Here is a 14,219-nt window from a genome sequence, read left to right on the forward strand (position 1 = left end):
ACACTGTAGGTACGTGCCAAAAATTACGTTACCATTGGCACGGAGAACATTTTCCTATAAAAATTTTCTTTTAATAGAAAGTAATTGAACAGAAATAGATTTTGCACACCCTCGATGGAGAAAGTGGAGTGACGTAGAATAACGTGGATTTCTTCCCTTTTAAAGAGATTTTATTCGTATATGTACAGTTTACATAATAATCACCGGTCACGTTACACATCGCACACCTGACTTCGAGTTTAAGTGGGTAACTGTTACACGCGGGATCGTGTCAGGTCGAACCCGAAGCGATCGGTCCGTTTCGATTAGCCTCGGCTAAGATTTCAACGACCCTTTCAACGTGAAATCGTTTGCACGCTTTGGAAATCCAGAGAACTTGGTCCTTCCGCAGAGGTCCTTTCTTTATCCTTCTCATCCCTTCCATTCGAAGGACTGAGGAATGCAACGAGGTAGTTAAGAAACTCGACGTTCTTACGGTTCATTCGAGACCGGCATACGTGTCAAGCCTGTTATTTAAAAAAAACTTCGCCGATAATTCCACTAACGATGTTCAATCACTTGAATCTATGAAATGCGGTGAAACCTCGGCTCGACCAATTCGCGCTAAATTAAATTCGCTAGTCTTCCTCGGGGGAATTGAGAAATTTGAAAGTCTCGATTGCTACTCGAGATACGAAGTTGCCTTTGCTATGTCGCCAAGAATGTTTATTTCCCGATGTTAACCGAAAGAAATACGCTTCACGATCTGCTACCGATCGATCCACCCCTTAATTGCTTTTCATACATTCAGTCCCTAACTCGCGCACCATTATTATATCGTTCGCTAACTTAAAACGTAACACGCGCGATGGTCGAAATGGAAATAAACAAGACTTCGAAACCGAGGGATCGCGCGAGCTTTGGCCATAATCTCGAGCTTCCTCGTGATTTTCTTGTTCATCCACGGTGAGCTGGCTGAAAGTACGCGGCCATCTCGATGCTCGCGACAAGCGCGTACCCGCGCCGCGGACCATTTGCTATTCTTCTATATGCGTATGCGTACATATATAATATGTATTTACAGGAACGGGACGTGAACGTTATCCTCGATACGATGGATACTTTTAATTAATTCCCGCGGAACGCGCGTCACCGTAACACCTACGACGCAGGACCTACGTGACGCACAAGCTTCCACGGAACCGGGGCTATTCTTCCGCAACCTTTGCAACCAGCAGCGAAGTGCGATGTTGTATTAACAAGAGGAATCTTAATGAACCGCTTTGACTGTAAGATCAGCAATCTCATTCGACCGTTCCGTCACGAAAAGCAATTGTAACGCGCCGAAATTCTTTCCTATTCAGCTACAGTGGCCATTGAGTATTACTTTAATCGATTGGCGAGAGCGCATCGCCTCACCTCCGTCGGAGTTGTGCAGAATATTACAGCCAGACAGATCAACGCCGATCTAGGATTTGTCGTGATACAATAATAAGTAAATTCCCTTTCATTCTGGTAAAAGAAGATTGAAATTCGCGTGAAGTTAAAGTTTCCACCCCTTCCCTTGAGGATACGCTTTGTAACAAGAAGAGCAGGCAATGATCGATTTTTCTATGGACTTGATTACATGCCTGTGTTACATTTTTATTCCCTCTTTCGTCACTCTTCCATAGACCGCAAATGCTGTTCGAAAGAGACGCGACAAGGAGGCGTGCGAAATAAAATTCGTAGGATAATTATATTGTTGCACATCGATGAGAGAGGACACCATTAATTAAGTACTAAACGCATCAGCTTCAGCGACGATTGCTTTCGATTTTGGTACCGTGATTACTCTTTAACACGGACGATAATGTTTTCGCGCGAAAGAAACTTTTCTTTTTATATTCCCAGACTTCCCTCCTGGGCAACGAGGGAACTCTCATAAATATTTAACGAAGTTCCTTTGAAACGATTGCTGTTTTGTAGATACACCTTATAATAGATCAACCATATAATATTGTCACCGCTATATCCTGTCGTATCTGCACCGGTACGCAAGGAAAATATACGTATATTATATATATATATATATATATATATATATATATATATATTATTCGCTCTATCGCTACGCCTGCGACGAGTCGTTAAACAGAACCTCGGAATTTACACGTTAAAGATTTTCTCGAAATACATACTTCACGTAGCAACGGAAACATTTGTGGGCGAATCCTCGAATATTGTCTCGTTTCGATACGCGCGGAACGCAACTCGTCCTATAATATTCAATCGCAGTAACAAGAATAAAAGTTTAATCGTCTAATGCGGTCGGACTATTTACCTCTATACAGAACTGTAGAGAATGAAAGTAACAGGGTGGAGTAAAAGTGACCATTTTCTCTCCTATACTCTGTAAAAAGCGGCTCGTCGTGGTTCGTGGAAAGGATTGATTGTAACATTAACGAGTCACGCGATTTTTCGGATCCAATTTACACACGGTAGCTTGCGAAGGAATTGACTAATGTAATTATTAAAGAATTACACACCGGGGATCGTTCTGTGACCACCACGCAACCGAATCTCGTTCAGATGAAGCTGCGACGCTAACGTTACCTACACGAATTAAATAAATATAATCCTATGTATCTGCAGTGGTGTATAGAATGTCATTCTCCTAAGCTACTGATCTTGGTACAGCCTTAGTTTCATATAGTTACAAAAAATAACGCTCTGTTATCTTTAAAGGAACTCCCTGCTGTGATAGTAATAATAATTTCATCCGAAATACTCGCCGAGATACTTTACATCTTCGATCCCGCCTTCTCGTGGCTTCTTTGAAGTCTCTTGTGATCTTTCCTGTACTTCTCGATCGTCAGATCCGCGCTGTCCGTGCTGGGTAGGCTGAGCGTTACGGGATCCAAGCTCGCGGCAAGCTTTAGGTACGTCTCCTCCATCTCTTTGGTGATCTTCACCTCGTAATCGAAATCGGTGCTGTCCATCTTGTTGCTGGAAGTTTTGGGCGAGACTTTCTCCTCTTCGCTTGGAACGTCGAAAGATATCAAATCCTTCTCCTTCTCTGGCTCCGCGTTATGTACACCGGATGAGAAATTATTTACATCGCTATTTAAATTCCCTTCGCCAAACTCTTTGATGCTCGTCGCTTTATCCTTGCGTTTACCTTCTTGGACGTCCTCGCGCAGCACGCGAGCGTCTTCGAACAGCTTCGATTTGGCCTGCGACTGGTTCAGATACGACAACGAAGGGCCCTTGCCTATTACGTTCTCGCTGGTCTTCAATTTCGTATAACCTGCCGCTGAATTGTCCATGTGAACAGACGACTGGACCCACTCGGCCACTCTTTGCAACTGATTATTGTCGTGCAGCAGAATCGAAGAGCTCTCCTCGCTGCTGGTGGAGATCGACCTTTCCGAACCAGATCGAGACAATTTCTTCGAATGGACTAAAGCGGTGTTCGGCTTGTTACACCCGCTAGTGTATAGTACAGTTTTGTAATGGCCAGCATTATCTAGGAGGATATTCTTCGATCCAGGAGTGACTCTCACGAGGCAGTTCCTTGGGCCAGCTAGCCGACTCTGGCTGCCCGGCTTCGTATTACCGACGTTATGCAAATACGTTCCAGCTAGCGATTGGACGACATCGCTGGAGCTGCTAGAGGGATCAGAAGTTGAGATTACTATACTATCGCTACTAAAACTTGGACTAGTGGCCACCTCCATTTGCCCAGAATCGTTCTGGCTGGCAACGTTATCAATGTTCTTTACTTCTATTAAAGTCAGCTGCGCCGGATGCTGTGCTTCCTGGGCTGATCTGTCGTTCTTCCACACTCTATCGTTAATAATATCAATTTCAATATCACTGTTAAGCTTGTCCGCATTCTTGCCGTCCTTCTTGTCCGTCTGCGCCTTCAACTTCCTCCACTCGTTCTTCCACAGTCTATCATTAATAATATCAATGTGACTCTTCTCCTTTCCGTCCGAGTACGTTTTAGAATTTTCAGGAACTATGTGACTATAATTAGAAGACTTCTTTTCAGATTTGTTCCAATGATTTGAATTAAATTTACTATCGATCTGTGACTCACACTTTTTATACGGTTTCCCTTGTTTCCCTTTATCGATACTCATCTTGCTATTGGCGCACGTATCGCCGAGCTTCTGCGGCAACACCTGCTTAGCCGTGCCGTCGCTCTGACTCTGGAGAACACTTTGCAGCTGTAAATCGTTACGACGCATCGAGTTCTTCTTGTTCAAACTAGCCTTCGTATTCAAGCCCGCGCGCCCATCCTCTTTCACACCCTCCGCGTTCTTCGCGTTTCTACTTAAAAACTTCTCCCTTGTCCCTAAATGCTGACTAGTCTTTGTACAATTACTCAGATATTGCATTTTACCACTATTAACACTCTCGTTCACCTCGTGGTAAACCGTGTGTACCATAGAATTTTGACTCTCTTTATTTTGGCAATTTTTCTCAATGTTTCTCATATTATCGGGATACTTCTCTAAAGTTTGCGCGTACTTCATACTACAATCGTTACAAGAGAAAGCGTCTTGGGTGTTGGTTTGAGTCTCGGCGTCAACCATCAAAATACTCCTGTGGCAGGTGCACGTATTACAGTGCTTGGCAAATATCCTTTCCTTCTCTCGATCCTCGAGGACTTTGGCCATTATCGCAGCCGAGACGACGTCCACCGGTGGCTTGGATTCGTCGCTGTCGTCGTCGCTGTGCTTCTCGGCCGTCGGCTTAGTTACATTATACACCATTGCTGTCGGAGGAAACGTCGAGATCGGTACTGTGATACTTTTCACATCGGGGGGAGCGTCATTCGAGCGTTTCTTTTGCGCAACGTAAGTCCTAACTTTGGCTTGCACTTCGGAAGGTAACTGAAACAGAAACATCGCTGTAATACAGGATTGAACATCTCCCAGGAACCGTTCTACATTTAAGCAAATAAACTACGTACCGAATCGTATTTGTGACCCACAAAGTTGGAAGGTTTACACTGAAGAAGCTGTATCGCCAAGTTTACATCATTTCTGTATTTCTCCTGAAACATAAAAATATCGATTGTTAGGTAAGCTTTATCTCTCATTTAAATTACACAAATATTCAAGCTTCGGTACTTTAAACATACGTTATCTTGCGTTAAATGATGTATAGTATAATTCGCATCCGCTAATCTATGGGACAAAGTGGCTATGTCCTTGGTAAATGCACTCTTCTCAGTTTCGCATTTGTCTACGATCCTTAATAACTTATCCTCCAGATTTTGATTTACTTTTTGAACACGTTTGTGAGCCTCGTGCAACCTCACGTATTTCTCTTGCCAGATTAAGAGCTCATCCTTGGTCGAAGCCAGCTCCCCGTTTGGAAACTTCTCTGCTTCGTTCAAGAATTGCGTCTCCATCGTGGCGATGTGATTATCTCTTTCCATCAGTCGCTGGCGCAAGTTCTCTATCTCCACGTGCAGGTGCATGTCCTCGTGCTCCTGATCGTTCTTAACGCAGCTCGCACACTTGCAGCCGCATTCCTGAAACCGTAGCGCAGTCAGAACCAACGACTTTCACATATGGTGGGGAAGTAAGATCGCAGACTTTCCAGAAGGTCACAAACCTTCAACTAAAATTACAATCTCTACAGATTTCTCAACGCACAAATACAATTCTTCCCTTCCACTGGATCTTTACTCAAGAGTGACGTACGTACCTTACATTTCTCAGCCATCGTGCAGTGAGGGGATTATGTTTAAAACGGTGAAAAAATATTGACGAATATCGAGACTTGGAAATTGGAGCCTCATAACCCTGTCGTTCGATTGGCGATGGAAATATGGACAGCCTGTACACGTCACAGCGCGATGTGTTTCCTCACAGCATTGTTATCAATAAGGACAGTGTTCGCGATAAAGATGTTGGACAAAATCTGAGAAATGCTTGCGATAAAAATTGGAGGCGGCAGTGGCTACGAGTTTCCCTGTCGTTTTCCTGCACACCCGACTCGTCGGGGTAACTCAACCGTCAACGCTCAGCTTGTATTGCGAAAGCTCGCAACGGCACATCGAGACCGTGACATGTCGCCTCCGCGATTCCTTCATTATGTGTCACGAATTCACACGAGTGGGAAAAAAAACAATCGTCGAATGAAGAGGAAAAGAAGTCGAAACTAAATGCTGAGTGCTCGATAATGAAAATCGTACTTAATACAGAGCCTGGGTATCACCAATAGTAACACTCAAGGAAACGATCGTGCCTCTTATTGGGCATCGATACGCGGCCATTTTCCGTGCCATATTTAGGCGGGCGAAATGATTTGAAAATTAGCGCGGGCTTTGGGATCGAGACGATTTAAACTTGAATTTCTTTAGTATTCATACTGGAACGTGTTACGCTGAATCGAAAGGAAATGGAAACGACTCGATTTGCACAATGTTTATTAAGTATTTCTTATACCCCATACATGTTTGTAATCATAAAACTGTTAATGATGTTAATATAACGATAATTATATAAGATTGAAAGCGTGAAGTTAATACCTGCAGAGTTGTTTGTAAAGTTTGGTTTCGCTTAGAAGAAAATGCGTCGTATGATTTCGAAACTGAAATGAACGCAAGTCGTGAATTAATGAGGATGAATCGCTGGTGACCGATCAGAATTATTCGCGAATTTTAATACTCTTTCGTAAAGATACTAATTATCGATCATCGATGCAACGAACTTACTAGAAATTCGCGTTTCTATTTCATGTAAGAGATATGTACACTACAGGTAAACATTAAATTTCTATACGTGTAAGTACATGCAACTGCACTACGTCATTTTTATCTATAAGCGATAGTAATGAAATATGATTTGAATAAACAATATACATACATGTATATTAAAAACGAAACGTTTATTACGATCTCTATCATTTTTAATAGAAGTACGAAGCATCCTAACGTGCTTTAAAATTTGATTCATTCATCGTGTTAGAGAGTTTGTAAATTTGGCCTGTATAATGCTAAAAATAAGCAGGTTGTACATACAGCTAATGATCTATAAGCATTTTTTTGTTTGCTTGAATGTATAATATATCTTTTATTGGATAACACGAAACAAAGTACTAAACAGTGATATATATATTTATATTTGATAAATATATATATATATATTTGAAGTTATGAAAAAATGCGAAGATCAGTATGGTTGTAGAACAGGATAATAGTTATCATTGCACAGCTATGCAAGAAGTATTCTTATAACGTATGACACAGCAGTGGTAGAATATATGTATATGCTTATATAGTGCCTTACCCTACAATCGAAATGATCCAAACATTAAGATGATGTATGACATTGACTCTTAAATATCAAATTGGTTTTCCTTTTCCTCAATAAATTGTTCTCGCGCGATTGTAAAGTACAGTCTTCTCGATAAGTATTAAAATTTTGGTCATATAAAACAAATAGATGCGACTTTTAAGCTGCAAGCTGAAATCTTAGATCCCTCCTTTAATACTGTGTAAAGTTTCTTTTTTTGTCTTTTTTTTTAAAATGATTATAAAAGGACATCCATATTCACTCGTGAATTTTCGTTTCTACCTATCACGTACATGAGATGTTACAGATATAAAAGACTGCTTTATATAAAAGGGAATATACCGTTTGCCTGAAATTCATATAATTTTTTTTTCATCAAGTATGCAGATGTTCATTAATACTACACATTTTATCACATGTCATTTGAATACAGATTTCGTATATAAAAAATGTTATCGTACGAGCATACGGTATTTTTCTTTCTCTTTTTATGTATATAGATGAACACAATTAAAAAGTTTGGAACATTTCAAATGTTGAGCATCGTATTTATATATATTAATAAAAGAATATGTCCGAATGCAATATTGCTTAATTCTACATATACATTATAATATCTATATCTATATAGAATTTCCATATCTCTCATAACAACAAAATGACTCCTTCTGAATAAGTTTCAACAAATTGAACACAAAAATCACCTATAATAGAGCAAATTTCATGCATATAGTAAACAATGTTAAGTGTGAAACATGAAATTCGCGCGATTTATACTAAGTATTTGATTAAAATTCTCTCTAATACAGTCCGTTCAATAACATTTACGCTGTATCTAGTTATACTTTTAGAAATTCTTCTAAGGACACTAAGTGTAGCCTAGTGGCAACAATATTCCGATTTATATGGGAGTTAATTAAACTCGCATTGTACAACAGATGGTAACACCTACGCCACTCAATTCGAATCTTCCACGTTACTGGCAATTTTAGTGCTCCGAAGCATTAATTAAACACCCGTGAGACCTTTGAACCATATCAGTTAATTATATATGTGTCATTAAACTTTACTGGATAAGAATCAATATTTCGTGTGCCACTGTACTTAATATATGTACTTTCATATACTTTCAGGAATTCGATTCTTAAAAGTAACCGTCGCGTTAAACTCTTCTACGTAAATTGATAGTTACTTTTATGAACAACTCTATGGTACAATATAAATAAAAGAAATTGCACATTTTTGGCACTAACTAAAACATTCGTGCATCTTGTACTAGATGCTTGAAAACCAAATAACGCGAACTGTTTAGCTATACAGATTAAATAACATGGGTTTTCTAATTTCTAACTACGGCGTGTACATTTTACTAGGATATACCAGAGAAATTAATTTATAACACGCGAAATGCTGCGCGCAATGGCAATCGAGAAAAAGTAATTTCTATTATTTGGTTTTCGAGTCTTCTGTACATAGATGATTTCGGAACAAAGATAAGACGTGTGTGTACGTTGTTAACGAAGCAAGAGGGAACAATTCAAATAGGTATAAATTACTATGGTGTTATAAATTGTCTACAATATACAAGTTTGAATGTACAAGACATTAGCATTAGTACGATAGAATTAAAGTTTCAACTCCAGCGAGCTATAGATCTACCAACATCAATGATATATATTTCTTAAATGCTACGATTTATTAGTTTTACTTAAAACATAAGCTCAATTATTCTCCGCATTGAGCGTGATTAAAATAAAGATTCATTTTTCCGTAACTGCACATTAACCATGAAATTCATGCATTTTTTAACAACGGTGTAGTGTAACTGATTATCAACAGAATTCCTATGGAGGCAGTATGTTTATATGCAATAGATATGGTACGCTCTTCGAAGTAAAAATATTACAAATTTTCCTGCACCACAAACCTTTGTGGAATCAAATAATATAACGTTTCTTTCTATCCGTTAACGCAATATAATATACATATACAATAAAAGATAATGTTGATTTGAACTTGTCAAAAATCATCCTCGAATCACTAGTACTAGAGCTTCAAAATTTACGTGGTATGTCGATGTTGCTGTAGGTCATAACTATTTCAAGTTAGCAGTTTTTATGGCTAAATTCTCTATCTCCCTGCTTTGCACTACAACAATATCGAAAAGATGTGGGTAAACTTCGAAGCTCTAGTCATTATGAGTACGTATATACGTAATACGCATAGTACGTACACATCAAAGAAAAAGTTATTTGATACTCTTTCTTCCTATTACATGATAGAATTTGATACATGAAATATTTACTAATGAACTGAGATCGCCTATAAAAGGCATTAAAATCCATTACGTACAATTTAATGAGCAATTGTATCTAATTTTGGAAAGCCGCTTAAAATCAATACTGCTCCCTTTTGAAATATATATTATGTACGACCTATCTTTCGCTAAATCCATTTCTCGAGGATTACATCAGAAAAAAAGTGTCACAAATGACGTGACATTCGTTTCTTCACGTTTTACGCATCGATGACTTAATTCATTCTAGTTAAAGTCTCGCTAATTCTAATATTTTACAAGCAACCTTGCATCCGGAATTAAACATCTATCATCCAATTAATTATTTATATATAACATGTAATAATGCAACATTTCTCGTCATAAAAAATCGTAAGCCTTAGTCGTAATTCGAACAAGGTCATTTGTAATTACAAAATGGATCATTTTCGTCACTGAAACGTTAATAAACCTGTTCCCGATATAAAAACCTTCGTGTCCGATTCTCTTAAGAGCACCACATAAATAATCTCTCCTCTCCGTTATTTCTACAAACGTGCTACGTACTTTTAGACCGAAATATAAAATTTTCAAAGCGACAGAACAATTTTAGACTCTTGATTTTATACAAAGGAACAGATTTCTTAACTACTTTCACAAGGAGGGCTTGTTTATACTTTAAGAGCAGCTTTGGGAGACCAGTGATGGAAACGGGCAGGACCTGTGGGATAGGAGGGTGGATGGATCCATTTATTTCCCCGGTGACCTATGAAGGGAGGCGGAGATGGACCACCCAAAAAGTGGGGAGGCATAATATTATACCACGGTTGGCTTATTGGGTGAGGGCCATAGCCCATACTGAACGAGGGACCGAACCACGAGCGATTTCTATTCAGGTGTAGCCTGGGGCTATTCAAATTGCGTCTCCTACCTGTACCGTTATTGCTATGCTGCTGATTTTGATTAGCAGAGCTCAATGGTTTTGATTTTTGCTGCTCTGTATTTGCGGTCAAAGGGGATTTCTGTAAAGAAAAGAGCAATAAGTTTGCATCGTTTACTGTTAAGAAATGAAAGATTAAATGTAAACTGCATGTAAGGCGTAATATTAACCTGTATTTTAGTCGGCCCCTCGGATTGCTTATTCTCTTTTTCTAATCCTTCTCCATTTCTGTGGAAAATTGGTACAGTATTTTCTTTATCGTCAAACGATGCCAACGTGCAATAGGACCCCTTACTTTCCCCGAATCGACAACACACTTCGTTAGGATCGACCCAAAGCGTTAGTTCTACCGGTAACGACAGATCTTCGTATTTTACACCGGCGGCACTGGCAGCGCCTTCCAAAGTCGCGTCCCTCCGGTTATGACCATTTACACGAATACAACGGTAACCTTGACCTTTGAACGGCTTATCAGGGAACCAATGATTTTTAAAACGCTCCGTCAACAGTTCGACCAAACGTCGCTTGAAACACTCCATCTGATCGGGACTAAATTTTTCGTTTTTTTCTATCAGCTGTACTAAGAACAGTACTGCTGCTGTGATCTCGTTGCGCATGTTGCCTCTGTCGTATGCCAAGCTTATAATTCGCAAACGAGTTCCGCCGTTGATGTCGCGACACAATGTTCTTGTAAACTAAAGTACCATTTGCTGAAGACGATGTGGAGCACATAGAGCCCTTCTGCGCCGTCGCAATGCTCAAATTTTTTATGATCTATAATGTTTTTCACTTTTTGCAAAACAATCTGTTATGCTATCTCGTCCTTTCTTTGGTATACAGAGTTTGTACCACTTGTCTCTATTATTTTCGCCTGAAATCATACCAAAAACGATGTTAGCAAAAAAGCAAATTTGTGAATGATCAATTCGCAAAATAGCATTTCATATTCGCTTGTAAGTTTCGGATGATTCAAAAAATTAATAGGAAACCTAATTTCAAACAACGCTTCTAAGTAAGCAAACCAAAATATATGTAGGAAACCTCGGAAAAAGAGAGCACGGCGCCAGGAATCGAACCCGAGGTGCCTGCATACTGATCAGCAGCGTTAACCACCATGGCTATGCCGACTCTCTGTGGTCCCTCAAGTCCGGGCCCGCTCTAATGGCATGGAGGTTCCTGATCCCACACTCGGCCCTCTTGCGACGACATTCGTCCTCGAGTGTTATTGTCACCCAACTTCGGCGTGTCACTTATTTTTCGCATCGCTGACAACGACCTTAGTGTCTCTTATTTTTCACGTTGCAGACAACGACTTTAAAAGCCATCTCTTGGCTTCGTGTGGCGATCGGTGCTCCCTCCATCCCATGTGAGCCCACAAATGTAGGAAACCTCGGAAAAAGAGAGCCACGGCGCCAGGAATCAAACCCGAGGTACCCGTGTACTGATCAGCAGCGTTAATCACCACGGCTACGCCGACTCTCCGTGATCCCTCGAGTCCGTGCCCCCTCTTATGGCATGGAGGTTCCTGATCCTACATATATATCCACATCTGTACTCACAGGTACCTTGTTTGTTTGTTTCTATAATGCTTAAATTGAAGCAAACACTGAAACAAGCAAATTTCGATGGTATTACGCATACACGACTTGTTGCGTTGCATTAATACTGTATATACATGCACAGAAAACGATTGATTTCATTTCACAATGGAGCTGGATAACAATATGTTATGGGTATTAATTAGGTTATAAACCGTAATAACGCAGGTTAGGAAAATCGTATCGAGACGCAGGGCACGGCGTATACATAGCGATCAGAATGATCGCTCGTTAGAAACAGAGCAAACGACACCATCGCGGGCTATATTACATTCCCAGGAACGATCGCCGCGAAATAATGAGCACAACGAATTATGCCAGCTCATTCTTGTCGTACCAGGTCGTGCCGTGAGCGATTCTGCCTCGGATTCTCGCTAATTATTTATTTAACACGATGTCCCACTGTCGTTGCCGCCGTGCTCCCGTCCTGTATACTTAAAAATTTAGTACCAATATTAAACTGACCTTACGAATCAGTGACGAAAATTCCGTGTTTCTGGTGAAACTACTACGTCTTCTTTCTCTTTAAATAAACGTACTCGACCCAACACGTGTTACGTTGCATCAATGTCCATGAAGTATGTAGAAAAATATAGACCTTCGACGACGACTTTTATTTGTAGCGCTGCGGCTACAGATAAAGCAATCATTTTACAAGATAGTTCGAAACTGTTCCAACAAATAGTACTCTTTTTTAATTTCCATGAGATATAATCCAACATTTTATAGAACGTTCTAATCTGTTAACAAGTTCAAATATTGAATGTGCGCACTGCGATTAACGGATTTTTCGCAAAAGGATGATCGATTCTTAAACGTACTAGTTTTAAACAAACTTTAGCTTCCGATTAATTTATCTAACGTGGATGACAGCAAATGCATATTAGGAATATTAATTATAAACTAAGTTGTAAGAGCAATCTTTTCGAACATTCTTAAATCTATCAGAATTTAACTTATTGCTTACTTCTCGTTCCATTATCACCGCATCGAAAATGTGCAGCGCCCTCGTGTTACACATTATACAAATGTGTGTAGGCAACCTCTGAAAACGTGTTAACAATGTTTACTGTGCTTCATTAGATTTAATTCAATAATTCCGAAACTAACAATCGGAATCGAATCGTTCGAAAATGATTAACATGAATAGAAGCTGCCCGAACATTCTAGTAACAGGTAAACGTAACAACTAACGTCATTCATGCTCCGACTACAATTTGCATTTTACAATTCGTTCGTTCAAGAACAATATAAGACTTAATTGGTGAATTGTTTAATATTAGGCACACCCGGTGTTGGAAAAAGTCTAATGTCTCGTATTTTATCAGAGAAAACTGGATTAGCCTGGATCGATGTTAGCAAGTTTGCTATTGAAAATAAATGTTTGAAGGAGTACGACGAGGTGTACCAATGCCCTATTTTAGACGAAGACGAAGTAATTACATTCACCCGCGTAACCTGAAAACGTTACTTCATTTATGAATAACAACAATTTTCCATTATAGTTATTAGACCATATGGAAGGCCTTATGTGCAACGGTGGAAAAATTGTTGATTACCACGGAGCAGATTTCTTTCCAGAGAGATGGTTCGACATTGTTTTCGTGCTCAGAACCGACAACACGATCTTGTACGATCGCTTGAGGAACCGAGGTTACACGGGGAAGAAATTAGAGGATAATATAGGTTGTGAAATATTCCAAACGATTCTTGAAGAAGCTAGGTCAGCTTATAGGGAAGAAATAGTTCATGAATTGACGAGTAATGATTTAGATCAAGTCACAGACAATGTAAATAGAATATGCCAGTGGATCGAACAGTGGAAAATAGATAATCAACAAGAATAACTGAATTTCACGAGCCTTGTTATTATTTTTATCTCATATCGCCATGTCTTTGTTTCGTAAAATATGCTAGAGGAGGAAAGCTACTTTAAGACGTGGTATATTAATATCACGTATGAAAGATACTGTAGTGAGATATAATAATTAAAATGTTGATAGATTGATAAGAGATTTAAAACAATTTGTAAATAATATAATCATGTTATACTTTTTATACTAAACATATATATATATATTTATACATTAAACTTAATGTATACTTACATTATAGATGCTCTATATATT

At 39.3% G+C, this 14,219-nt stretch overlaps 4 protein-coding genes across 8 annotated transcripts in view; 2 read left to right on the forward strand and 2 right to left on the reverse strand.

The window, feature by feature from the left end:
* Mrps6 (mitochondrial ribosomal protein S6) overlaps positions 1 to 14,219 on the forward strand; it is a 35,283-nt gene that overhangs the window by 18,840 nt on the left and 2,224 nt on the right. The window lies entirely within an intron of this gene.
* On the reverse strand, positions 149 to 6,249 carry LOC143368786 (uncharacterized). Its single transcript, XM_076811853.1, has 4 exons — positions 5,686 to 6,249; positions 5,114 to 5,509; positions 4,943 to 5,026; positions 149 to 4,862 (listed from the first exon to the last, which is right to left on the reverse strand). The coding sequence occupies exons 1-4, from the start codon at positions 5,701 to 5,703 to the stop codon at positions 2,763 to 2,765; spliced, it is 2,598 nt and encodes an 865-aa protein (XP_076667968.1). The 5' UTR covers positions 5,704 to 6,249; the 3' UTR covers positions 149 to 2,762.
* LOC143368792 (protein BTG3) lies at positions 6,393 to 12,711 on the reverse strand. Of its 4 annotated transcripts, none has more exons than XM_076811866.1 (3): positions 12,556 to 12,711; positions 10,663 to 11,363; positions 6,393 to 10,574 (listed from the first exon to the last, which is right to left on the reverse strand). In XM_076811866.1, exons 2-3 carry the CDS (start codon positions 11,107 to 11,109, stop codon positions 10,224 to 10,226), a joined length of 798 nt encoding a protein of 265 aa, XP_076667981.1. In that variant the 5' UTR covers positions 11,110 to 11,363; positions 12,556 to 12,711; the 3' UTR covers positions 6,393 to 10,223. The 4 variants fall into 4 exon arrangements, with proteins under 4 accessions (XP_076667981.1, XP_076667983.1, XP_076667984.1 ...); XM_076811868.1 differs by having other exon boundaries at positions 12,561 to 12,701; XM_076811869.1 differs by having other exon boundaries at positions 12,541 to 12,687.
* Positions 12,875 to 14,199, forward strand: Ak6 (adenylate kinase isoenzyme 6). 2 transcript variants are annotated; one of them, XM_076811878.1, is made up of 3 exons: positions 12,875 to 13,266; positions 13,419 to 13,525; positions 13,596 to 14,199. In XM_076811878.1, the coding sequence occupies exons 1-3, from the start codon at positions 13,224 to 13,226 to the stop codon at positions 13,935 to 13,937; spliced, it is 492 nt and encodes a 163-aa protein (XP_076667993.1). In that variant the 5' UTR covers positions 12,875 to 13,223; the 3' UTR covers positions 13,938 to 14,199. The 2 variants fall into 2 exon arrangements, with proteins under 2 accessions (XP_076667993.1, XP_076667992.1); XM_076811877.1 differs by having other exon boundaries at positions 12,910 to 13,266; positions 13,374 to 13,525.

This window comes from Andrena cerasifolii, chromosome 5 (assembly GCF_050908995.1).
Source record: "Andrena cerasifolii isolate SP2316 chromosome 5, iyAndCera1_principal, whole genome shotgun sequence".
In the NCBI taxonomy this organism is placed as follows: domain Eukaryota; kingdom Metazoa; phylum Arthropoda; class Insecta; order Hymenoptera; family Andrenidae; genus Andrena; species Andrena cerasifolii.